Here is a 24,863-nt window from a genome sequence, read left to right as displayed (position 1 = left end):
TTATAAGGATAACAATATTTTAAGCTCTCAAGGTATTTTTATAAAATAACATAAAGTACTGGGGTTTAAAATGAAATTTCACCGACTCGACCGGCAAAGGCGGCAATGCCGACGATTTTGATTTCGCAGGCCGTGGAGAATAAAACGGAAATAGCAGTCGCCCAAAAAAGAGGATTAAGTTGGATCTTTGCGAGATCTCAGATCCCAAACTCTCTCGATCTCCTCCAGATCCTTCCTGCTTTCGATCTCTTTGAAGGATCGCCATGGCCCCGGTCTCGGCGCTCGCCAAGTACAAGCTGGTGTTCCTGGGCGATCAGTCGGCGGGGAAGACTAGCATCATCACCCGATTCATGTACGACAAGTTCGACAACGCCTACCAGGTCGATCTCTATTCTCCTGGACTCTATTTTATACCGGCATCCAGATCAGACTTTCACATGCTTGTTTTCTGCAATCTTGTCGACGATCCTGTAAATGCTGAGAAGCTTCGTTAAGGTTTTCGTTCTAGCAAATGCTACTCCTAGATCGGTCCATCGCATAGTTGGCTTCATCTACGAGATCTGTCGTGATCTAGATGGTTATGGACGGAGGATGCCACTTGAATTTTATCGTACTGGGAATCTAATTATAACGCAGATGATAGATTTCGGTGATATGATGGTTTTAGCAGGAACATGATGGAATACAATTCTGTTTTCCAATTGGTTAGTTGACAATATCATTGATGGTAATCAGTTCCATCAAAATTCAAAACCGTACCTTTTTCCTATCGATGATTACAAAGCTAGAAATTGGGTAAAAAAATTATTGGGAAAAGATAGTAATATTCTAGTAAATTGTTAGAGAGCTGAATTTAATTTTGAATTATTGATAACAGAATACACTATTTCTTCTTGTTTCCAAGATGTTAATGTTTATCTCTATTACATATTGTTACCTACTGAATGTGCAATCAAAGAAGATAACTTAACAACCACTTTTCAAAACAACAAACATAAATGGAAAATAACTAACTAAATGCTAATCTTCTATTGAATTTTATGCTTGCATATTAGTGGGAAAGAATTACAATAATGGTAATACATCAAAATCCAGAGCTTATTCAGTAGTTTTGTCTAAAGGAATCCATTTTTCATTGCCTAGCTTCACGGATACATTCACACACACACGTGCAAATACTCCCCTACATTACCTCGGTAAAAGAGCCTGTCCGCAATCATAAAGGCTAGCAGAACATTGCATTCTGTAGTGATGATGCTTGTTTTTGCTATTTGAAGAAGTCAATTACCCAACAAAGGCATTTCTAATTCTTGAAATTCTCTTGACTGTTTGTAAGATGGAATTAGTCTCCTTCATCTAGAGGAAATGATGTACCATCTAAATTATGCTAAGTCCAGTTAAATGTAGTATCTGTACTCTCCTTTTGATTTTTCATCTGACAACTTGAAGTTATCATGATCAACAGGCTACGATTGGTATAGATTTTCTCTCAAAGACTATGTACCTTGAAGACCGAACCATCAGACTACAATTTTGGTATGGTTATTCCATTTGTTCTGTTACAGTTGAATTTTATGGAAGTTATCTCCATGTATGATAGTGGTTGACACATAATGTTAGAAAATTTTTTGGTCTCAACTATAATTCTTCTTCTTGATGCGGTGAATTCTAATTTAGGTATGATCGGAACACAAAATTGCACCTGGTCAAAATGAGAATTAATAATAAAACTAAAGCTGGCATTTATGATGGAGTGACTATTGGCAACTGGCATTTAATTTAGTCTCTGAAATTCTTAGCAGAGATGAATGATATTTAGGTATATATGGAATTATGGACTCAGTAGAAAGATCAACCAATATAATGCTGAGATACTTGAGTGCTTGCTACATTTATGATATGGAGTATCCCAGCTATCATGATGCTTAACGTGTAGGAATGAGTATAGTATGTTGGGGATTTGATACTGACATCATGAGTGTTTATCAGCCATTACATAGAGCATATTTATTATGATATTGAAGAGCATCGATGACTAGTAAGACTATTTTCTTATTAATCCTTGAGGTTGCAAACTCTAATACCGGCAATCTTTCATAGTATTCTTTTATAGGAAACTCCGTTTGATTAACCAGATGATGTGATCATTAGTGGTTTGTAACTCTATGGGTTAAGATAATACATGTAGTTATCTTATCTATAACCTGCACTTTTCTTAGATACATCTTTTTATCGAATGTTCTGAGAGTTTATGCATTATTTGTCTAATCATTAGCAGCATGGATATCCATTACATTACCTGATATTTTTCTGATATTCTATTTTGGTAAATTAAATGAACATTGGGGAGCATTAACTAACATAAACATATCTGCCATATAAACTTGAGACGGGAATTTGAGCCGCTAGGGTGGCGGATTCCACCTTTTTGCAGAAATTGAGACGGGAATTTGAAATTGTTGATGCCAAATAACTTCTGCTACCTCGTGAGGGGTTGAAACTGCTCTAAGGTCATTTGTTACTAACGACAGTAAAGAGAAATTATGATAGGATCAGTCCCAATAAGGTAGATGCCTTAATCTGTCATCTTGAATTGCCCTCCGTGGAATGGCACTTGCTTAGTATTCAAATATCACCACAAAACCACGAAACCACATGCTAAATCTTTGTTTCCCATGGTAGATTCTATAAACTGACATTTTTTTCAATTGAGAACAAGCTCATCTAACACAAGAAGACACAATAAGAAATGACATAATAATGGAACACAAGTGATCTAACGTGAATGGAACACAAGTGATCTAACATGATTCAACAAAAGTCTACATTGTTCAAAGAGAATCTAAGTGTCTATGATATTAGAGCAAAATCACAGAGATACTTTAATACTTAGACAAGCCGTTGTCATACTGTCTACACTAAAGCTCTCACCTTTACTTTCCTTTTTTCAACTCCAATGGAAAAATAGAAGCAAAATGTCACCTAAAACACTCCCTAGACTCCAAAAACTTTACTCGGGAAGAAAACTCCTCTGTACAAGTTCTTTGGTCTCCAAGATTCACTGCACGTGTGTTAATGTGTTGTTTGAACTTTAGTATGCAATTGAGGTAAAAAATTTAGTACCTAAGTCACGACTGATCACATGCTCTGTGTAGGTCATGCATGCTGTGCACAGGTGTCATACTCATTTGGGCTGATGATGTTCCACTCAATACAGAGAAATACCATACCAAGCAATTCTCAGTAGGAATCATATTAAGTGGAAAGCTCCTTGAATGTGCTTTTATGGTCTACTTGCATGATTTGTTTCTTAGACATAACACAGTTCATGTTTTTTTATTTCTCAAAATATTCATTCTTTTGAAGGTAGCACTGGCTAGTAGCTTCTAAGTTTTTTTGAGTCTCTTTTAAAGTTTTTTTGAATCTCAATCATCTCCAGGGACACTGCTGGACACGAGAGATTTAGGAGCCTCATCCCAAGTTATATTCGCGACTCATCAGTTGCAGTGATTGCATATGATGTTGCAAGTATGCTTCCTTGGTAAATCTTGTGCTGTATTTAACAATAATTATCCAAAGGGCTCAATCTTTGAGTGTTTTCTTTTTCCTTTTTCTTGCTTGAATTTCTTCTGCTTGTTGTAACTTTAATTGTTTCACTCAATATTAATGTATTATAAATGTAGGTAAACATTTAGTTTTATATCCTGTATTTGCTATAGAAAACTTATTAGCTGCTTTGTATTTGATGTAGATCGTCAATCTTTCTTAAATACTTCAAAGTGGATTGAAGAGGTTCGAACAGAGAGGGGAAGTGATGTTATTATTGTCCTTGTTGGGAACAAAACTGACTTGGTCGACAAGAGGTGATTGATATCTCTTATTTAATTTGGTTTACTTCGAAACTCTACTATGCTTAGGTAACACACTTACCAAAGAATAAGCGTTATCATTGTTACTTTGATGTTTATCCATATCTTCATGTATCACCATGTTCCATATTTTGGGTCTGTTCAAAATGAACCTGAGAATTTTTTGTAAGAAAGCAACAAATTCTTACATATGTAGAGGATTGAGGATTGTGAAAGTTGGTGAAATTCATATAGAGAATGTAAGCCCACCAATTGTTAAAAAAGAACTTGATGATTTTTTTTTTTTCATTATCAATTGACAAATTTTTATCTTATTCATTTAATTGGTCAATTGCTTATGTAGCATGCAATTATGTTCTATTACTTGAGTCTATTGATCACCATGACCTTCTATATTGAAGGGTATAGTGACTAGTCATTTTAGGAAGAAATGAGCTTTACTCATTAGTCCTACTTGGACGAGTGTCAGTTGTCCATTATACCTATATATATTACAAGTGTGTTGCCTTCTCAAGTGAATAAGCTCTGCTTGAATTCAGCCCTAATACTGCAAAGGATTATCTTTTGTTTGGCTGCTTTCTTATCATCCCACGTCAGCTTCTATTTCCAAGTCCGTCCTTGAGGATTGGACCTTACTTGTTGCATTGTTCTTTTTCTTGTTATTAACAGGCAAGTCTCCATAGAAGAAGGAGAAGGTACAGCACAAGAGCTCGGTGTCATGTTTATCGAAACAAGTGCAAAAGCTGGCTTCAATATAAAGGTAGCTATCATACCGTGACAAGAGCCTATTATGCTTCAAAATCAGTTCATGTTTATGCTTTTCAAATTACCAATGCATATATATGCCTGATCACAGCTGAAACTGGCAAATACTTGTACTGCAAGCATCTCCTTGAGGTGCACCAATTACTTGGCCCAAAGATCCTTACAAATTACTTATACTTGTTAGACAGATGCACTGAAAGCAAACATATGTCATCTTTACGTGCCTAATTATGCTGTGGTCCTGACAAAATGCTTAACTGTGACATCCTAGTTTAGTCTCACAAGGCTTGCAAGGGGAGTTAATTATTGAATAGGATTTATGTAGACTTAACAGATACAATATTATTAACTCGGGCTTCAATATTTTATTCTCGTGGCTGAGAACAAGTTCGTGGATCAATTCTTCCATCAAATCCAATCGCTTTCTTATTTATTTATCTGAAAGAGAAAAAATTACCACCATATTTCAGATTTTTCAAGGACTGCAGTTACTGATTGCTTCCTCAATCTTTTCAGGCTCTGTTTCAGAAGATTGCCGCTGCCTTGCCGGGGATGGAAAACCTTTCTTCAGAAAAGCAGGATGACATGGTCGATGTTAATCTGAAAGCAACCAATGGTAAGATATGACATACATCAAACGTAGAAGCGTCTTCTTGATAATTTTGAAAAAACAAAGTACCTCTATGATATATATGCCCGATATAAAGTTTTTTTTTAAAACACTATTATTTATGTGTTTTTTTTTCTAATAATATCACTCCTACAATAGAAAGATTTGAGTTATTATTATTTTAAATAAATATAAATAAAAAAGATGAATTATTTTTTTATAATCAAAATACTTTTCGAATATTTTAGATATTTATCTTTTCTTTGTATTCATCAATTGTTTTTTAAAAATGTTCTTAACATCCCTAATTGGCGACCAAGCCATAAGAATTAATTTCGTTAAGACCATGCATATTTTATAGGATCCGGCGACGGCTGCCGCAACAAAATCGACCAAGTATTGTTATTCGCCGCTTCACACCCTTCTTCTCTATATAACACCAATCTCAATCTCAATCTCAATCCCAATCCACTGATTTCCTGAGACGCAGCAAAGCGACAGCAAGAAGACGACAAGGAGGAAGAAGGAATCGCAAAACACCGAAAGAGCATCGCAGCTTTTCATGGCCGGTGCGCTTTCCCTACTTCTCGATTTATTCCTTTTTTTGTTCCTAATTGATCGCTTTTATTCCTTTCTGTCCTTTTTGAACCTTTCGCACCTGTGCTCCAATCGACAAGGGAAATTTGGCCATGTTTGGATTGATTTTATCGTCGAGCGAAAATTCCAATGTTTTTTTTTTTTGTTGATTTGCTCCAAATTTTACACCTACTTTTTCGATCTCAATGTAAAAAAGGCTGCCACCTTTTCTGATCTTTGGGGTGTAAAGATGTGCTTTTTAGAGTTTAATTAGGAGCTGGAGGATTTGGTAGTTACAGATCGTCATATCCTTATTCAGGGTGATCAAATCTCAAAGGAGGAACGCAACCTTTGATAGCTTAGGAAACAATCGTGTTTAAGGAAAACTCATAGAAAAGAAGAACACAACGATCAGATTTAGCTAGAGCAAGATCACAAAATCTTTGAATTACCAATTTTCTAGTTCCAAGTAGAAATACAGTTCCAATGCGGATTCTGAAGGCCTAATGCAAGCCTTTATAGCAGAGAAAGTGGCATATTGCTAGCTTAAATTGAAGTTATCTTTGTATTTTTTTTCCCCTCAAAATCTCTAACGCAAGTTGATAAACAACAGTGTCAGGAACAACATCAAGGATCAAAAGATGGCAATGGTGGTTCTTGGTGGTCCTCAACATCTTCTTCCTTCTCGCCGGCCAAACCATAGCAACTCTTCTTGGGAGATTCTACTATGACCAAGGAGGCGATAGCAAGTGGATGGCAACTCTTGTTCAAACGGCATGCTTTCCCATCCTCTTCATTCCCCTACTTATTTTTCCTTCTAAACAACAATCTCCTTCAGCAACTGCAGCCACACTTCCTCCTCCTCCTCCTCCTGCTCTTCACATCAAGATTGCTTTCATCTACCTTGCTTTGGGCGCTTTAATCGCCGCCGATAACTTAATGTATTCCTATGGTCTTCTATACGTTCCGGTTTCGACTTACTCCCTCATCTGTGCCACTCAACTCGCCTTCAATGCCATCTTTTCCTACTATCTGAATAAGCAGAAGTTCACTGCTTCTATACTCAACTCTGTCGTTCTGCTGACACTCTCTGCGGCCATACTCGGTCTCAACGAGGAGTCGGAGAGCTCTGAAGTGGTGGTTTCGAAGGGGAAGTACGTGCTCGGATTCATATTGACATTAGGAGCCTCCGCTACCTACTCGCTCATCCTCTCCTTGATGCAGCTTTCGTTTCAAAAGGTCATCCGAAAGGAGACATTCACAGTCGTATTGGAAATGCAGATTTATACTGCTCTGGTGGCGACTTGTGTTGCGGTCGCCGGCTTGTTCGCGAGCGGGGAGTGGAAGAGTTTGGAGGGCGAGATGGAGGGATTTGCAAAGGGGAAAATGGCATACGTGATGACTCTGGTTTGGACTGGTCTCTCCTGGCAGTTGGCATCGGTCGGCGTCGTGGGGCTAATCTTCGTCGTCTCGTCTCTCTTCTCCAATTTGATAAGCACCCTGGCGCTGCCTACCGTGCCTATATTTGCTGTCATCTTCTTCGATGACAAGATGAATGGGATCAAGATTGTGGCGATGCTTCTTGCCATTTGGGGTTTTGTTTCTTACCTCTATCAGGACTACCTTGATGACTGCAGAGCTAAGAAGGCGGCGGCTTCAGCTTCAGCTTCAGATCATCTCTCTGCAGGTGCAGAGTGACGACCCAGCCACGATAGAAGCTCGAGTATACTCTGATTATTTTGATACTTATTAGTATTTTTTACAATGAATCTTCTTTATTTTATTTTATGCAATTAATTGTAAACATAATAATAGATGATCGTTCAAGTCTACGAAAAGTGAAGATTTTTATTTTTTTTTCCCATTGTAGAAAATAGTTTTTATTTTATTTTATTTTAGTTTTTATTTGTGAGCTAGTCATTTCAGTCCAAAATTCTCATCCTTTTTTGTGATAATAATAAATCTTTTTTGTGATATCCAACGGCCAAACAAGTTGATTTGCTGCATTCCCTTCTTCGATCGCCAAAAAGAATCCACTCTCTATCCCAAAAGAATATCCCTGAACTCACAATCTGTAAGTGCGTCATAGAGCCAACATACTACTTTGTAACACGAATGTAGTGAATAGAAGCATCAAAATAAATGATCAAAAATAATATATTACAGTTGTACAATGCTTTTAACGAGATTAATATATGAAACATTTCTGGATCATCTACAATAGTTGATGCTGCAGTCCCTCCATGCTTCACGGCACAGCTTAATGGTTCATGCTGTGGCACAACTCATCCATCATGGCTTATGAAGTTTAAAACCAAACACCCTCGGAATGTAGCGCTGTGATGGTTTTTGAGGCTTCAGGTGTCCATATGTCATCAAAAACAGGCGGGGGAATGTTGTCCCAAAGTAAGCTCCATCAATATCTAAGCAAGGTTAAGTGAAGTTCATGTATATTAATTGTTCTATGATATACCGTTGTTAGCAAAGCTGTCAGTCATGAAATTTTATTCTAAGATGAACCTAAGCAGTCATACTGAAGATGGGGAAAGGATACTGTCATGGTACTTTGATCTTGGATAGTATGCATCTTCACATTTGGGACAATAAATCTTAACAGTGCTTGAACGAGGAATATCGGATTGTCCAACAGGAAGACAAGGCTGCCCACAACAGTACACTCGAGGACATCTTCCAAAATCATAGTTCTTGAACTTTTCTAGCTACACAAATAATCAGTAAAGACGGTCAACATGATCACTCACTTAAGAAAACTGAACGTTTGAGAAAATCCAGGGTTTTACCATTGCAGCCATTCCTTTACTAGTTAATATATATCGAACATTGATCAAGCCATAGAGCATCTCTGCTGCTGATTCAACCAACTCATGTTGTTCTTCAGTGAACATGTCTCCTGTTCAGATTGAAACCCAGGGAGAGATCACTCATTTTATCACACAAAATATGTATAGAGAAGCTTATATGAAATGAAACCATACATGACATGTCAAGCATCCAATCTGTGCATGCTACGTGAAAAATAGAGTCTTGGTTTCATTATCACATATTCATTTCCTTTTTACCTCATCATTACTAATTTAACTTGGCCATTTGCATGTCTAAGTTTGTATTTGTTAGATTAGTTGTTTTATAATTTTCTAAATGCATGGGTTGTATTCCTATATGATATACAATAAAATATCCAAATTCTCAACTATTTGCAGACCAAAGTGAATTATTCAAGGAATCTTCAATAGTTTGAAAGGTTCATATTAGGTTAATCATTCAGTAAATAGTTGGTAAAAAGTTACCAACTAACCTCAAGTAGTTTGGAGTTTGAACTCCAGAACTTTTGTTGTTGCATAGAATGATTTGAACAATAAAACTTGAAAAATAAGCTCTTAGATGTCTAATGGTTGTCAGACCATTAGACAACTAAGCTGTTGTAGGACCATAGAAAAGTCCTGCTGACATACTCATATTGCACTCAGGTCATCTCTCTCTTATTATTTTTCATCAATAAGCTCTTAGATGTCTATATGGCTGTCAGACCCAAAATCCGAGAAACTGAAATGTTATAAAACTTTTGAGTTGCCATGACAACTAGAGGGTAGCTATATATACATTGGGCATGGCTTTAGCTTCTCCACATAATATCATTAACTTTGTTCCAAAATAAAAAATATAAATAAAAATATTTTTCATTAGGCTGTTTACACTTTTGAACTTTTGCCATTCCCATCACCTCACTGCCACTGAATCTTTTTTTTTTCCCTGGGTCTCTTCCATTTGCAAGTATTGGAAGAATATTGAGCAAAAAAGAAATATATTGATAAGATCTGAGAACTTCAAGGGAAAGAATGTTGACTTGATAGACTAAATTTTATAAACCATAGTTGACATTGACAGTAGGGATTCAGACATAGAGGACAAGTTATAGCACACAAACACAATATCGCCCTGCTAGTCTATTTGTGCATGCCATTAGTTTCTTATGCTATTTCCTAAATCACTACCTTATTTTGCTAATTTATTGATCAACTTTACTATGTCTTTGTCTCTCTTTACAAAGGATGTAAGTCAGGTCTCTTTCAGTATGACTATTTGAATAACACCTAAATTTGATGAAATCACTGATAGTTGTCTCCCTTATTAGCCAAATTTCATGATCTACTGTGGCTACAATTGGTACGACTGATTTCAACTAAGTTTGTACATGGTTGAGCTTGCAAAAACATATAGGTATTTGTGTAGCAGTATATAATTCCCTCACAGCAGACCAATTGCTGACATCATTTATTAGTGAACTACCTATCATCAACGTCAAAAATAGGAGTGCCTTTACTCCATAAGTCAATCAACCATGTTTTGCAAATCTGAAAACCAAAATAAACAAATGGGCACACAAAGAGTAACTAAATAATGTAGGACTATATTTAGAGCGTGCATGTATGAAAAAAAGGTCCCAAAGACTAGGGATTGTATTTATCAATAACTCATTAGCTATTCAAGGGTTTAGATAGCTAGGATAGTTAGCCAAGGATTGCTTAAACACATTAGTCAAGCTTACCATGAGAAGATTCAACATCCAAGATCAGATCAAGAGCATAGTCATAGTAAGGAACTTGACTACTTAGTCCACATAAGTTGAAATCATCTTGAATATATTCATCATCAACTTCACAGAAAAAATCATTCCCTCTTAGGTTACAGAACCATGAAATCCAAGATGTATCTTCTCCATCAGAACCACTGACATCAGATTCTTCGCTATCTGTTTCTGACTCTTCTGTGACACCAGATACAAAATACAAAGTTATGGAAAATATGGCTAAAAAACAAGAAAAATGACTAGAGACTACAAAAGTGAACTACCAGTAGGTTCAAAAACAGCTTTTCGTTCCTACCTAAATGGTAGAACAAAATTTGTAGGATTGCTAATCTCTCAAAATAAGGTTCTATATGCCACAATTATGCTTCCCAAGGAGGTATGCTTGTGCAACTGTGGAACAATGCCTGATGACAGGTTTATCCACCTGAAATGAACCTGATAGGTTCACTGGACCGAGATTTCTTAACTATTTTTCTGTTCTTTCTAGGAAAAGAGGATGCCATTGCATGTGCAAATGATTTCGGTGCTACAAGTTAATATATGCATTTGATTGAATAGCAAATTTAGTATACACAACTGTGAGAACCTAACCAAATAAGCAGAGACCGAACACATTATCAAAAGCAGATTCGTACAAAGTCTTTTGATAGAGAAATAGATACCGCAAGACAATTACAAATGGGGGAACGGAACTTTACCATCGGAGGCCTTGTTCTTGGATAAAGACCGGTGCTCCGGCTGGTTTCCGGAGGCGGACGAGGGCACCGTGAGCCTGTCCTTGTCCTTGCCAATCATGCCCCTGGACGTCGACGGCGAGGACTTCTCCAAGTGCTTGTCGAGGGCATCGTTGATCCGCTTCCGATCTAAGGACCCAATCTCCAGCTTCGATCCGTTCCCTCCCCTGTACATATCTCACCCTCGCCGGTCCGCCCAATCCAAAATCGATTCACGGGACCATTCCACAAGCAGATACATTGCGGTCCGAAGAATCACGGAAATGGTGCCATTGAACACCTCGATCCAGAAGTGAGGAAGGAGGAAACTAGGGAAGATTCCCCCCGCCTCGCTCCGGGCAGAGCTAAAAGGGAGGAGTGGCAGGGGAACGATGACGAAGCGGGGCATAGATGTAATTAGAATAAAATTATGAGCTTCGAGATTCGCGAAGCCTCTCATCCCGGCCTTTAGTATGGGCCGGACCATGATTCTCTTTGGGCCTGTCTTTGTTTACTTTACTGTAGAAGATGTTTTTGTTTTTTATGGCGAAAATGATTTTTTAAGAGAAAAAATGATTAAAAAAAGTCATAATAATAAGGAAAAGAGCCATCGCATGTGACTCTCACAAAATAGTCAACATCATCCATGAATTTTAAATGTTTTATATATAATTTACAATATTTAGGAGCCTCTCGATTGGATATTTAATTATTTTTAGTATAAATCCAATTATTTATTATGTAATAAAACCAAGCTAGTTGAACAAATAATTAACATGTACGAACATTGAATAATTAATTACACACAGATCGACGTGGAAAAAGAAAAAGGAGAAGAAGAAGAAGAAGCTCAAATTAAACGCTCGAATTGTTTGGCAGTGTGACGCTGATCATGAGTCGGGCATCCGATTCAGGTATCATGACCACCACGAGCCCATCCTTCCCATCGAAGACAATTTGACTCGACACGTGCACAGGCTTATTACCTGGCACCAGAGTCAATTCCTGCATTCCAAGTTGGTCCCACCAAGCCACGTCATATGCCACGTGGTCGGACAGCTCGACTACTGTCGTCGTCGTGGAGCTTGAGTACTCGCTCGCCAGCTGCAGGGTCTTGACCGTCAAGTCGCCGACATGGTCGCTGACGATGAGGACGAACTCGGAAACAGGCCTCGCCTTGAGCCTGGCGGTAGCCTCTCGGAGGCAAGCGATTGCCATGGCGTCGTACGACGGCGAACTGTCTCGCTGACGAAGCTCGAACAGCATGGTGGCGTTGGGATGGCGGTTAGAGTCGTCGTCTGAGAGTGAGAGTTCAATCGACCTGAGACGATTGGGGCGGTCGGGTCGTCGTTGGAAGTAGCTCAAGTGGAACATGGAGGATTCGAGGAGGGCGGGCGGCGTGAGCATTTGGGTGTGGATTTCAGCCCATGAGATGAGGAATTTAGTGAGGAAGGAGGGGTCGGCCAAGAGGAGACTGCAACTCACACCGATGGAGTAGCCATCTCCTTCGAATTGGGTCACCTGCCGCGTTTTATTATTATCCATCTTTAATTTTCTTTTTCATATACCGAATAAATACATTTAATTACCTGAATATAAAAAAGCGCGGAAAAATCTGGGCGGTCCATGTTTAAGTCTTCCCAGTAGGCCAAATGGGCATGCAGTTGATGGGCCTCCTTCGACTCTATGACGTCGGCCATGGTCACCTCCGCCGTCGCCTGCACCAGCCGCACTCCGGCGTCGTTGAACTTGACCTCCCACCGGCCACCTCCAGCCGCTTCTTCCTCCTTCTTCCGGAGCCGGCCGGAGAGCACCGGGCGCTCCGGCAGCGCCGTGCTCAGCGACTCCTTCACCCGCGCCGCCACCGTCAGCGGGGACTCATCCGGCCCGGCCGGGTTGTAGTACAGCACCACTTGGAACCGGGTCTGCGCCACCACTGCGACGGTGGAAGGGGCCGCGAAGATGGAGACGGAGCGGGCTTGGTCGGGCGGCGTCACCTTCCCCGGTGGCGCCGTCTGGATAGCGTCGATGTGGAGCCTCTTTGCCATTTTTGGGGAAAACGACGGAGACGTGGTTAGTTCCGGGGAGTAGTGGTGGGAAAGACCGGAGCCGCTTCCTTTCTTTTTGAAGGCTAGATATAGATATATATATATACACTCTTATCTTATTTTTTATCCAAAAAATTATTTGATTTTAATTAAGTTTGAATAAAATTAAAATAACATTTTAACTAATTAATATTAAGATAAAATAGTTTTGGTCAAGAATAAAGCAATATTTTATATACAATATAGTAGCGAACTAAAAATATATTTAGGACGAAAAATACATTAACATATCTTTTTAATATTTTTTAAAAAAATGAAAAAGTTTTGTATGATAATAAAAATAAGCATTATCCTTTTTAAACTTGTAAAAAATTAAAAATTATTTTTATTATTATTCGGAATCACTTAAAAAGGAATTTCTAATTAATCCTTTTTTTTTATGTCATTTCTTACTTTTTCAAGATAAAATAAAATCTCTTATTATTATTATTAGTATTTTCAAACTTCTTATAATATTTTTTCTCATAAAATATTCTTCTATTCTCTTTTATAAGACTCTTTTATTATTATTATTATTATTATTATTATTATCATTACTATCAGGAAATACATATTTATTTTTAAAAAAACATTAAACTGTGCGGCTGTTTCACGTTGGCATTAAATTGGATTTGGACGCTTTAAATGGAATTAGTTGAGCAATTTGGGCGACAAGCAATTTAATCCGCCGCTATGCAAACATTATTCGTGACAACAATAAAGAAGGCAGTTGGGCTAACTCGCAACAACTTGCGTTGGGAAAATAATTAAAGACACAGTAGGGTTAGATGAGCTGATTATATCTGCCTCAACCAAAAAAACGGTTTGAAGTTATTAATTGGACCATCGAACATTAATTAATTAATGATTATTATTTATGACATACAATAAGAATGGTTCCAGTTCAGGCATTTATTCAAACGGTTGGTGATAATGTAAGAGGAACATCAAAGTAGAATAAGATTAACTAATACAAAGGCATCGGAATATATATATATTTATTATAATTAAGAACTACGTTGCATTACATGGACACATCTATATATAATATATTGATCGACCATAGACCTACAGAGACCTCCTAGAAAAGCCATTTTATCCATTTATTTTACTTTATTATTATTATTATTATTATTTGTATAATGAATCACTGGTGCCCGGTGGTTTGGTCCTTGAACTCCCTCACCCTGGCCGCGACCCGCCGACGCGCCTCCTCCAGTTGGTCCGCCCCCGGCGGCTGCTTCCCGGTCAGATACTTGTACATCCACGACAGCACCGAAAGCGCCGCCAGTCCGAACCCGCCGGAGGTCAGGAACCCGGCCGCCACCAGAGCCGCCGAAATCGCCGCCGGCACCAGCACCGGGCTGAAGATGACCAGCAGCGGCGTGGCCACCGCCAGCCCGACCACCGTCGCCGCCAGCGTCAGCCCCGACAGCACCAGCATCGAGCCGCCCGCCGTGGCCGCCGCCACCGCCTTCACCGCCGCGTGCGACGGCTGCTGCTGCTGCTGATCGCGTCCGTACTGCACGTCGGCCATCGGTATTTGTTCGTGAAAAAATAGATTCGATGATATTTGGTGAATTTATTTACGTGATATTTATAGTTGGATTGGGGGAGTGAAGGGAGACGCGTGGCTTGAGGGATGGCAGCGAGGTGGTGCTGCATGGCGAGCAGGAGCCACGCGTGGCTTATGCGGACGACTGCGTCGGCGATACGAGCGAGGCGAAGGATTTGATGCTAAATCTCATTTCCAGGCCGTGGTTAGTCGACGTTAATAGAATTATTAATCGGTTGTTAATCTCGTCATCAATTTGTAACTCTTTTACGTAATGAAACATTCATAGACGATTGTGCCGATCCAACTGAATTTTTAAAATGTTTTTAATATTTGTTATTGTTTTAAAAGTGCTTTAAGATTTGATTATTGTACAAATACATTTTAAAGATTTTTTTATTTTGTTGAAAAAAAAATGGTGGGGATGCACTTTAATTTTTGAGCATCTTAGGATATTTTTGATTAAAAAAAACCATAGGGGCATAGTTAGGTAATATCAAATACGAAGGATGCTTCTGTAAAATGCTCAAAGCTCAAATTCTCGATTCCACGTGGCAAAATTCTGTTGACTGCATCGGTATGTTGTCTCATGTCGCGGTCAAAATTGAACGGAATCTCGGACCTCTCTTTCTTTCCCCTTTCTTCGATCGGCGAAGAAGCGGGCGGCGCGAGTTCTCCGTCGCGCCAGCCGCCCCTTCCCGTCGGTCGAGTCTCCCGGCTTCGCCCCTCTCCGGTGATTGATCCGATCGATGCCTCTTGCCTCGCCCGGATTCCTGAATCACGAAGTGCTGGCAATGCTTATGCGAAACTAGGGCGGATCGGGCTCTTCCGCTCTTCGTTCGCCGGTCCCGTCTAATATGCCCTCCGTCGTCGCAAAGTCCTCTTACCAGAGGACGCTGATTGATGGGGACGGAGACGGGAGCGGAGACGGAAGTGGGAAGACACATCTCTATTTGAACATTTACGATATCTCGCCGGTAAATAAGTACTTATATTATTTGGGCCTCGGCATCTTCCATTCCGGGATTGAAGGTCTGTCTTCAATGGCTCAGTGTTCGATTTAACGTGATTAGATATTCCGTGTTGACTATCTATCTCGTAATCACTGCAAGAATTGATTGCTTTCCCTTTTCTTGTACAAATTGCATTTGTGATGAATTCGAAGAATTTGCAATCCATGTTCATGTTGTTCCTTGTGATAGTTTAAAGCGAATGCATCTCTAAACTTTTCATTTTTTTTAGGTTCAACTTCTTCATAGAACATCACTAATTTGCTTTTACTTTTCTATCACCGTTTAAACACTAGTGAGAATTTGTGAGACTTAGTTTTAATCCATGGAAACTAAATGTACATCATATCTAACTTCTATTAGTCGGGGGGAAAATTGTGCAGTTGTTTTGCTATGATTAACCGTATGCCCTTATGAATAACTTTTCCTGCTTAAATTTGTTGCCTAAGTGGGGTTGTATTGCTCATAGTGAATATCTAAGGTGATTTCTGTTGAGATCATGACGATGAGATGATCAACGGTTGGGTGGTGGTGGTGGTGGTGGCGGTGAATAGTGTATGTACCAAATGCGATTTAAAACAACTACTCTTGCAAATTCTTAGCAAAGTCACATAAATATTAGCAATGGAATAAACATAAACACAAATGTAAGCTTACCACAATCTCTAACACGTTTGTTTATGTGGTTCGGCAGCACCCAAGGCTCCAACTCCACGGCCATAATATGTTAGTGGATCACTCACGTAAAACCATTATTTTTCCTCTTCTTGGTCAACTGTTGGAAGTAGAGAAATCTTTTACAAGTAAAGCATTACAATGAACTACAAAAGAAGGTTCCAAGTTAATAGTAGCTCACTTTTCAGGTTCAATTATTGACTCAAGATAATTAGCAGGACCAAGATAATAGTAGCTCACTTTTCCTTATAAAGCTTTATTATTAGTTCACAACTCAGCATGTGGAGGGTTATCCTGGGGTGCTGGAATTTAAGTACAACTTGGAATTTTATGCTCACTTCCCATTCATGTGCATGAAAATGATCTAATTTCTAATACTCTTTGGATTTTATCATTATCGCCATCATACAGCATATATACCTCTCGTGCACTTCGTTCTTTTAGTTTGAACCCATAGCTCATAGTTGGATAATTCTACTGTTATTTCTCTGTGAAGCTCATGGCATGGAATATGGATTTGGAGCACATGAGTTCTCGATGAGCGGGGTATTTGAAGTAGAGCCAAAAAGCTGTCCTGGATTTATCTTCAGACGATCTGTGTGGCTGGGCACCACAAATATGTGTCGCTCAGAATTTCGCTTATTTATTGAGAATATTTCTGAGAAATACTATGGAGACACCTACCATTTGATGGACAAGAACTGCAACCATTTTACAGATGAGGTAAGCATGCTGCTGATAGGGAAGCCAATTCCAGGATGGGTGAACCGACTTGCTAAAATTGGTAAACATCCCGATCCAAAATATCTCCAATTCAAAGATTTTGACATATTAACTAATGTGGAGATTGCGAAGTTTAGGATCATTCTGCAGCTGTATTTTTCCTGAAAACATCCGGATCAAAGCAGCAGGAGAGTTACCACCTCGTCCATCTTCTTCCGGTGAGTTTGCTACGTTTGCACTTTGTTTTGTTGCTCTGAAAGATCAACAAAGCAATCTACTTCTGTCAATGTTTTCAAAACGGCAGACTGTTTGGTAATCCTTGAATCAGCAACAAAACTGGACCGGTTGAATTAACATAGAAATCACAATCCAACCAGAACTTATCAAAATCTGACTAGACTGTTTGGTAATCCATGAATCAGCATCATAATTGGGCTGGTCCATGAATTAGCATAGAAATCACGATTAAACCAGCAACCTTTTGAACTGCTGGTTAACCTGCTGGGCCACTAATTTATATCTGAAAATTTGTATTTGCAGATGGGTCGGACATATTTGATTTGTCTTGCCTACAAGGATTGGATGAAGAGTCAGACCGCCAATGTCTGATGAAACCAAACAATGGCTTTGTGCATGCGAATGATAAGCCACCAATACCAAAGGATTACTAGAGAAGAGAAGACATTTTATTGAATTTGCAATTGCTAAAAATCAATCTCGTCTCATTATTCTCGTTCATTGTAAATGTTTGCCTTCTGGATACGTGAGTAGGAACCACTGTCAGGCATGGCTTCTTTAACTATGTTCTTTAACTGTTTACTTTCTCAAGTTCAAAGAGAAGTATTGGCCAGAGACGTCTCTATGTTCAAGCTAAAATCATGATGGCAATTAAAATTGTTTATGTAGAATATCAAACAAGTGTTTTAGCAAGAGTTAATATCGGTGGCAATTATCACTTTACTCTCTAGTCTTTTCATGGAACTATTTTACTTTTTTATCTTTTTTTCCTACCCTTGCCATTTCATCATTAAAAGTGACGTGGCATGCTCATATTATTGTTCATTACCGCCGGTTCTACAGTGAAGCAACAAGAACTTGATAACTCAAACGGGGCCATTTTAGAAAAAGAGAAAAGCTTGGAGGCAAAATGATTTTGTTTTTATTTGTCTCAATTTCTAATCTAAATTCCAGTAAATTCAAATATCGTACTTAGCCCTCATTCCACCACGTGTCAATCAATTCCTATAAAGACGAGTGTAGCGGTAGCATAACCTTCGGTGAGCGTCGCCCCCTTTTCATAAGCAGCCTTCGACCCGCCCATGACCAAGCGAGCAACCGTGCCCCCTTTCCTTCTCTCTTTCACTACGATCTTTCTCGATTAGGGTTTATCTACTTCCGTCGATCTGCTTACGCGATCTCGGAGATGAACGACGGGAGCAAGAGCAACGCCAGAGCCTCCTTCGGCACGCCAGCCTTATCCGGCGGTCAATCGGCCTCCACCAGCAGCAGCGTCGGCTCTCCCTCCAGCCGGATCGAGCCAGTGGCGACGACGCCCGCCAGCGAGAACACCTTGGTCAGGCTGAATCACCTCGAAATCCACGGGAACGACGAGGGAACGCCGGAAGTAGCCGTGGGGTGAGGGGTTGTTTCCAAATTTAGTTTCTTTTTTATTTTTCTTGCTCTGAGCTGCTTTCTCCGATGAGTGATTTGGTTGGGTTCGTGGTCTAGACAAGTAATTCTCGGTGTCGGCGCATGAGTTATTCAGGGTGCGGATATTGGTGCAGGATGGATTTTTGGTTGGGTGCAAACTGGAATTTTGATTAATGCGTCAGTAATGAGATTCCCTATAGGAATTTTTGCCTGGATCACTGAAATTGCAATAACTTCTGGCAGCCACATTGTTGAAAACAAAGACTCTCCATTTTTTTTTGTTACTGCAGAAGGTTTTATTCGGGAGCATTCAGTGGCTATAAATTTATATCAACTATATGTATGACACCCACCCACAGATTGGTCATTTATGCTATATTGGTCAACACATTCAATAATAATGGGTACAATCCATGGCCTTTGCGCAAAGTTTTAAATTATAATCTTTACTAAAATATGTATTTATCAGTTTCTATATCCATTCCACTATGTATCTAACCTCTAAAAGACTTGCTTCAAGATTGCATCATATCGGTTGGTATATACATCCTCTGATCTTGTCTATGCTTCAAACATGTTATAAGAATGATCATATTCACTCGTGCTCATGGATTGACAATGGCTGTGGGATAATATGATGTTTTGTTGTTGTCTTGGTCATACTTGAGGAAGATTGGCTCCTGCCAATATGCTTGTCATGAATACATAATTCTTATAAGATAGTCTATGACTATTTTTTATTAAGGTAATGAGTGGGATAGTAACATGTTTTATGCAGCACTAAAAAGAAAAAAAGGGGTGCTCGAGCAGTTTCAGGTGATAAAAGTGGAAGGGGACTCCGACAATTCAGCATGAAAGGTGATTTAAATCTGTTGTCACTGATGCTGTATTTAAGGATGTGTTGCTAGTACAATGAAAAAGGACTTACAATATGTTTCTGCATATCATGTAATCTTTTGAAATTATTGAAATTTTGTTCTTTGGTTGTATGTCATGTCTAAACGGTTCAGTTTGTGAGAAAGTTGAAAGCAAGGGACGTACCACTTACAATGAGGTTAGCTTTCCTTTGGACTAATTAGGATTGATTATTTACTGGAAAATATGCTTGCATGTTTTTTCTTTATTTCTTTCTGTTTGCAATTTGATATTCCTGGTGAATCTATGCATTAATTGTCTATCACTAGGTCTTCTTTCTGTCACATTTTCACCTAACTACATGAATGAACCAATCAGTCACCAGACACTAGTATTATTGCTGATCTAAGATGTCAAGTAGTTCTGTCTTCTACACAAATGTGTTCTGTTTCATTCTTTCATGGCCATAATGAATAGAGGTGGATTTTTGGACTCCATAAATTCTGTTGGCCATTCCAGTTGTATTATCATATTCTAGAATCTTGGACATTCACTTTGTCAGCAAATGCACATCTGCTGACTGAACTTTTACTGCTAGGCTTTCCTGCTGACGGAAATGTAAGTTTAACTTTGTCTTGGTTTGCCTAAAAAGGAAGCTCAGAACAATCCTTTGGTATCCATATGTATTAATTTTGGCTATATTGCTTACATGGTAAACACAAATACTTTTATTAATTGAAACAGCGAAATACACTCTGTCAGTATGAAAATATTTGAGGCTTATGATTGTTTCCTATGAGTAAAAAGGTGACACTACTAGTATTCTCCTTTTTTTTCACCATGTCTTGGTTTCTCTAACAGTCGTATTTTCATCTGCTGGACCTATTTCCTTTCTTCAAATTTTATTTGGCACAATCTGTAGGTGCACTATAGTTGTTAATTGCTGCCTGTATCAACTTGCATACTTTCAGTAGCTTTAGTGATATAATTGCATGTGAATCATTCCATCACCTATATCAATTCCATTCTTTAGCAAATGCTAATCCTATGAGTTAAAGATTAAATGTTATGAGAGTTGTACTATTTCACATACGGATGCATACGTATCTGCTTGTTGAAGTGAGATTTCATAGCAGTTGTTTGTTGTTTTAAATTTCTGTCTCTGCTTTTAAAATTTTATGTCGAGTTGAGGTATACTTACCTAAGTTCCACTCTTGGAAACTCATACCTTTTATGTTACTTTTTCAGGTTGCAGATGAACTTGTTACAGAGTTTGCAGATCCCAACAATAATCCAGGATCTCAAGATCAGGTACCTGAAAAATGGCCTGCCCTTCCAATGATTATGCTCATTTAATCCTGTTTGATATTTTAAAGTGCATTAGTTGACTTGTTTTATTGAATCAGCAACAGTATGATGAAAAGAACATAAGGCGAAGGGTATATGATGCATTGAATGTTCTCATGGCTATGGATATTATCTCCAAAGATAAAAAGGAGATACAATGGAAAGGTTTACCACGAACTAGTTTAAATGACATTGAAGAATTAAAGGTCTAATCTTGTCTGACACCTCAATATATTATTTTCATCAAGTTACTGAGCTTTTCAGCATAGCTTGTCTTATAATATGGCCTGAATTTACTAATCTATAATTTCATGTTTTCCTACAGACAGAGCGAATCGGATTGAGGAATAGGATTGAAAAGAAAACTGCATATTTGCAAGAATTACAAGATCAAGTAAGACAGCCAGCTGATAAATAATATCCAGCACAAATTGTAAATGGAGCTAGCTTATGTTTCTGTTACTTGATATTCATTTAATTGTACTATACTTGGTCACTTATAAGCTTGTACCTTCAGATTCCATTTTTCATTAACTAGTCTGAGTAGGGATTAGAGGAACTAGTACCTCAAGGCAGAATAAATGCTTAATTGTGAAAGTAAGAAGTGATTGCTACGTATAGTTTGTAGTATCCTGTGATCTCTAATAAGTTGGTGTTGAATTGAAAGACAAATGATGAGAGCAAAATAGATTTGTCAATTTCTATTTAATTTTTTTTCTTCCTAATTTATATACCTTTGTAGCTGAGTTTATATGAATGACTGGTTGGGTTTATGGCAAAGCCATCAACTGGTTGGGCTAAAGTTCTCCAGTTATTTCTACATAAGATGATTGGATCAGCAGCATAAAGCTATCCTATTTAGCAACATATTATTTCCCAAATTGTCATGCTTGAATTGGTATTTGATATTCATCTCTTGAGCATAGCTATTGTTTCACTTTCCCCCTCATTTTCTTACCAGTATTTAGGTCTCCAAAACTTGGTGCAAAGGAATGAGCAGTTTTTTGGATCTGGAAATCTTCCATCTGGTGGTGTTGCTCTACCTTTTATCTTGGTTCAGGTACAAACTTGCCTTCTTTGCTTTTTTTTTTTTTTTTGCAGTTTGTTTTGGAAATTTTGAATGGTCATTGCAACTTCAGCTTAATCATTAGAAGAACTGAGCCAAAGTAAATGGCCAATTGTTTTTTGATAAATGTCTAATGGTAACTACTTAAATAATTTTTTACTATGGTTGAACTGTTGATTTAAGATGCTTATGTTTCAGAGAAAATGGGTTAGATAATAGGTTTTAGAGTGTTTCCATAGTCCGCCCGATGCACGAAGCTTTTGCTAATGCGGGATTCCTGGAAAGGGTCGGAATTTATTATACGCTGTCTTATCCTACATTACGAGAGATTGTTTCCGCGACTTGAACCCATGACCTCAAGATCACACGGTAACAACATTACTGTTGCGCTAAGGCTCCTTTTCAGAGTGCTTCCATAGTAGCAGAAGGAAATCATCTTAGCTTATTTTTCAATCGACTAACCTTAGTTAATGCATAACTGAGTTTGAGACATTACAGCTTGCTCTCTGACCTGATATAGGCACTCTTTTGTTGGTTAGGAAAGGGTCCCCATGTGGCCAACACAAACAGATGAAAACTACAGCAGTACAGTTTGCCTCAATCATCATTGAATTTGTTTTAAGCCTAAATCCAAGTCCCTGTTGGCCATGGATGGATCTTGCTACAGTTGACTGCTTGTTTCATTCTCATCTGTACTGTTCCTTACAAGTTACAGGTTATTATAGGGGATGATGCAGAGGACATCTGGCATGGTCAGTATCTTGCAAACTTTGATAAGGAAATGGGTAGGGGTTCATTGGCCACACTCTGAAGGAAAACTATCTTTAACTGAATAACAACATAAGCAGAGGAATTGTATTATACACTTGACACCATTTCTTCATATTGGCTTGGAAATTGGTAGGCGTTGGTTAGAACTATCTTAATCGGTTTCAACCAATTTTTTTCCCTTTCTTGCAATCTCCTTCCTCGATGCAAAGTACAGGCCACAATTCTTGCATATCTATGGTTTACTTACAAAACTAGTTTAATAAAAGCAAATTTGAAGCAGTTTAGTAGGTGGCTGGCGATAGGGTGATCAAGCGACTATTACAGTGCTCAGCTTATAACTCTGTCTCTGTCTAACAATGCACCAATTTAGTTGATGCCGGAAGCAAAACTTTCAAGGATTTAACTTCTTATGCATGTACATACTGAACATCTTAAACGCATTGATTTTGTTGAATACGTATATTGTGTTTTTTTTACTTATGTACAGTCTTTCCTTAAAAAACTTGGTATATAAAAAAGCAAACACAGGCATGCAAACAACTTAACTCAGAATTGCTAATGCAATTTAAGCTTATGCCTTACTAATCTTTCTTTTGCATTGTTGGCCGACAGACTCGGCCTCATGCTACAGTTGAGGTGGAAATTTCAGAAGACATGCAACTGGTGCATTTTGACTTTAACAGGTAATTTTGTAGGTTTGTGTTACTTTTCCTTGACACTGTTTATACTATAAACAAATGTCTTATTTGTTGTTTTTCTTTCAGCAGAGCACTTCAAATTTTTATTCTCGACATGAGCCCTATTCTCTTACTATTTCCCCCAAATGTTTTTATATGCTCAGCCTTGTTACCAAGGACTACTCAAGTTTATATGTTACCTCTATGGTTTTGACTCAGTAGAAATGTGATGTTAATGTTATCGTTTAAACTCTGTTTTTTTCCCTTTCGAGAGTTCCTTTCGCCATCAATGTAGGTCATTCATTAGGAGTACTAGCTTTCTGTTTTTGAGGATAGGGGAAGGTCCAAGGCCATGATTCCTATTACATATATAATACATATATAAGAGCAAGCTCCATTTGGCGAAGGCAAATTTAAAACTTGGAATCTTACCACCAAGTCATGCAATTCATGAAGTAAGCCTTTCTATCTCAAGTGGAAAAAGATTAAGGATTACCTTGCAATGTCAGGATTAACTTGGACCATTTTGTTATTCAATCAAACTTTGTTTTTGTAGATACAAGTACATAGATGACATTCCAACTTATCTTTTGTGATTTGGCATGTTACAACTGTTCTATGTTAGGACGAATTCCCCTTGACTGTTTTCAAAACTTAGATGATTGGCATATGTCCAACATTCACTCCACTGATTGACTGTTTGTGATTATCACCTGCAGTACCCCCTTCGAACTCCATGATGATTCATATGTCATTAAAGCAATGGGATTATGCGAAGGAGAGAAAGAAGATGGCGCTCTTCCTCCTTCTAATGGAGGCAATTGCTCCAGCATGATGGGCATGCACAAGAATCATACATCACAACCTTCTCGACCTAGCTCAATGGGTAGACAAATACTTTCTCCCCCTAAACCTGGAATTTTAAAGTCACGCTTGAAGAATGAACATTAATTTCAAGCTCGACAACCTCTATTGCTGTCTTGAAATTCTGTTTATGCCCACCATTCGTCTTCTTCGATTCTTTTCTTCATTCAGGAAGTGCATATAAATTAATTTATAACGAGTCTGACGGGTTTAGGGTTTTTTATAACAGCATCAGTGGTCTTCCGGTTTGTTGAGCAATTATTGAGTTCATAGATCATGTTACTGTACTGCAATTGTGTGTGTGCGCGCGCGCACGTTTTTTTTCTTGTCCTCCCTGTGTAATAGCTGGGCCTGGGGTCTATAGCAAGTCATGCACGTGTTCATAAACAACAATTTTTTCATGTATTGGATTTCTTCTTTTGCGTATTCGACTGCTAGCAT

General features: G+C 38.5%; 7 protein-coding genes across 9 annotated transcripts; 4 read left to right on the top strand and 3 right to left on the bottom strand.

The window, feature by feature from the left end:
* The first annotated feature begins 263 nt into the window (after positions 1-263).
* Positions 264-5,261, top strand: LOC141818026 (ras-related protein RABH1b-like). The gene is made up of 6 exons (XM_074705626.1): positions 264-380; positions 1,466-1,536; positions 3,440-3,528; positions 3,752-3,863; positions 4,539-4,629; positions 5,151-5,261. The coding sequence occupies exons 1-6, from the start codon at positions 264-266 to the stop codon at positions 5,259-5,261; spliced, it is 591 nt and encodes a 196-aa protein (XP_074561727.1).
* A 380-nt stretch (positions 5,262-5,641) lies between these two features.
* On the top strand, positions 5,642-7,619 carry LOC141818004 (putative purine permease 11). Its single transcript, XM_074705609.1, has 2 exons — positions 5,642-5,813; positions 6,434-7,619. Exons 1-2 carry the CDS (start codon positions 5,807-5,809, stop codon positions 7,516-7,518), a joined length of 1,092 nt encoding a protein of 363 aa, XP_074561710.1. The 5' UTR covers positions 5,642-5,806; the 3' UTR covers positions 7,519-7,619.
* A 330-nt stretch (positions 7,620-7,949) lies between these two features.
* LOC141818014 (putative casein kinase II subunit beta-4) lies at positions 7,950-11,441 on the bottom strand. Its single transcript, XM_074705617.1, has 5 exons — positions 11,128-11,441; positions 10,388-10,606; positions 8,622-8,731; positions 8,375-8,540; positions 7,950-8,243 (listed from the first exon to the last, which is right to left on the bottom strand). Exons 1-5 carry the CDS (start codon positions 11,336-11,338, stop codon positions 8,113-8,115), a joined length of 837 nt encoding a protein of 278 aa, XP_074561718.1. The 5' UTR covers positions 11,339-11,441; the 3' UTR covers positions 7,950-8,112.
* Positions 11,442-11,901: 460 nt separating this feature from the next.
* LOC141822333 (protein ECERIFERUM 26-like) lies at positions 11,902-13,245 on the bottom strand. Its single transcript, XM_074709775.1, has 2 exons — positions 12,732-13,245; positions 11,902-12,663 (listed from the first exon to the last, which is right to left on the bottom strand). Exons 1-2 carry the CDS (start codon positions 13,188-13,190, stop codon positions 11,998-12,000), a joined length of 1,125 nt encoding a protein of 374 aa, XP_074565876.1. The 5' UTR covers positions 13,191-13,245; the 3' UTR covers positions 11,902-11,997.
* Positions 13,246-14,255: 1,010 nt separating this feature from the next.
* On the bottom strand, positions 14,256-14,766 carry LOC141821792 (oleosin 16 kDa-like). The gene has a single exon (XM_074709155.1). The coding sequence runs from the start codon at positions 14,764-14,766 to the stop codon at positions 14,377-14,379; it is 390 nt and encodes a 129-aa protein (XP_074565256.1). The 3' UTR covers positions 14,256-14,376.
* Positions 14,767-15,414: 648 nt separating this feature from the next.
* Positions 15,415-18,011, top strand: LOC141821791 (deSI-like protein At4g17486). Its single transcript, XM_074709154.1, has 4 exons — positions 15,415-15,816; positions 16,966-17,253; positions 17,330-17,410; positions 17,733-18,011. The coding sequence occupies exons 1-4, from the start codon at positions 15,642-15,644 to the stop codon at positions 17,861-17,863; spliced, it is 675 nt and encodes a 224-aa protein (XP_074565255.1). The 5' UTR covers positions 15,415-15,641; the 3' UTR covers positions 17,864-18,011.
* A 486-nt stretch (positions 18,012-18,497) lies between these two features.
* On the top strand, positions 18,498-24,784 carry LOC141821830 (transcription factor-like protein DPB). Of its 3 annotated transcripts, none has more exons than XM_074709197.1 (9): positions 18,498-18,827; positions 19,621-19,700; positions 19,853-19,896; positions 20,946-21,008; positions 21,110-21,250; positions 21,370-21,438; positions 22,006-22,104; positions 23,494-23,564; positions 24,278-24,784. In XM_074709197.1, the coding sequence occupies exons 1-9, from the start codon at positions 18,616-18,618 to the stop codon at positions 24,507-24,509; spliced, it is 1,011 nt and encodes a 336-aa protein (XP_074565298.1). In that variant the 5' UTR covers positions 18,498-18,615; the 3' UTR covers positions 24,510-24,784. The 3 variants fall into 3 exon arrangements, with proteins under 3 accessions (XP_074565298.1, XP_074565299.1, XP_074565297.1); XM_074709198.1 differs by having other exon boundaries at positions 21,104-21,250; positions 22,013-22,104; XM_074709196.1 differs by having other exon boundaries at positions 21,104-21,250.
* The last annotated feature ends 79 nt before the right edge of the window (positions 24,785-24,863 follow it).

Source organism: Curcuma longa, chromosome 2 (genome assembly GCF_044706935.1).
Source record: "Curcuma longa cultivar G26 ecotype Majalengka, Jawa Barat chromosome 2, ITB_CL_G26_1.1, whole genome shotgun sequence".
NCBI classification, from domain to species: domain Eukaryota; kingdom Viridiplantae; phylum Streptophyta; class Magnoliopsida; order Zingiberales; family Zingiberaceae; genus Curcuma; species Curcuma longa.
Note: the sequence above shows the minus strand (reverse complement) of the source record. Positions and strands in the feature narration are given on the sequence as shown.

Coding starts and splice junctions, on each gene's coding strand:
- LOC141821792 (XM_074709155.1), bottom strand. CDS start 14,766: ATGGCCGACGTGCAGTACGGACGCGATCAGCAGCAGCAGCAGCCGTCG.
- LOC141821830 (XM_074709196.1), top strand. CDS start 18,616: ATGAACGACGGGAGCAAGAGCAACGCCAGAGCCTCCTTCGGCACGCCA. Junction 18,828..19,620: donor ACGCCGGAAGTAGCCGTGGG/GTGAGGGGTTGT, acceptor TGTTTTATGCAG/CACTAAAAAGAAAAAAAGGG. Junction 23,565..24,277: donor GTGCATTTTGACTTTAACAG/GTAATTTTGTAG, acceptor TATCACCTGCAG/TACCCCCTTCGAACTCCATG.
- LOC141818026 (XM_074705626.1), top strand. CDS start 264: ATGGCCCCGGTCTCGGCGCTCGCCAAGTACAAGCTGGTGTTCCTGGGC. Junction 1,537..3,439: donor ACCATCAGACTACAATTTTG/GTATGGTTATTC, acceptor AATCATCTCCAG/GGACACTGCTGGACACGAGA. Junction 3,529..3,751: donor GATTGCATATGATGTTGCAA/GTATGCTTCCTT, acceptor TATTTGATGTAG/ATCGTCAATCTTTCTTAAAT.
- LOC141821791 (XM_074709154.1), top strand. CDS start 15,642: ATGCCCTCCGTCGTCGCAAAGTCCTCTTACCAGAGGACGCTGATTGAT. Junction 15,817..16,965: donor CTTCCATTCCGGGATTGAAG/GTCTGTCTTCAA, acceptor TTCTCTGTGAAG/CTCATGGCATGGAATATGGA. Junction 17,254..17,329: donor GAACCGACTTGCTAAAATTG/GTAAACATCCCG, acceptor TGCGAAGTTTAG/GATCATTCTGCAGCTGTATT.
- LOC141818014 (XM_074705617.1), bottom strand. CDS start 11,338: ATGTACAGGGGAGGGAACGGATCGAAGCTGGAGATTGGGTCCTTAGAT. Junction 8,732..10,387: donor GGATGTTGAATCTTCTCATG/GTAAGCTTGACT, acceptor CAATCTGAACAG/GAGACATGTTCACTGAAGAA. Junction 8,541..8,621: donor GTAAAGGAATGGCTGCAATG/GTAAAACCCTGG, acceptor TTATTTGTGTAG/CTAGAAAAGTTCAAGAACTA.
- LOC141822333 (XM_074709775.1), bottom strand. CDS start 13,190: ATGGCAAAGAGGCTCCACATCGACGCTATCCAGACGGCGCCACCGGGG. Junction 12,664..12,731: donor CCGCGCTTTTTTATATTCAG/GTAATTAAATGT, acceptor AAAACGCGGCAG/GTGACCCAATTCGAAGGAGA.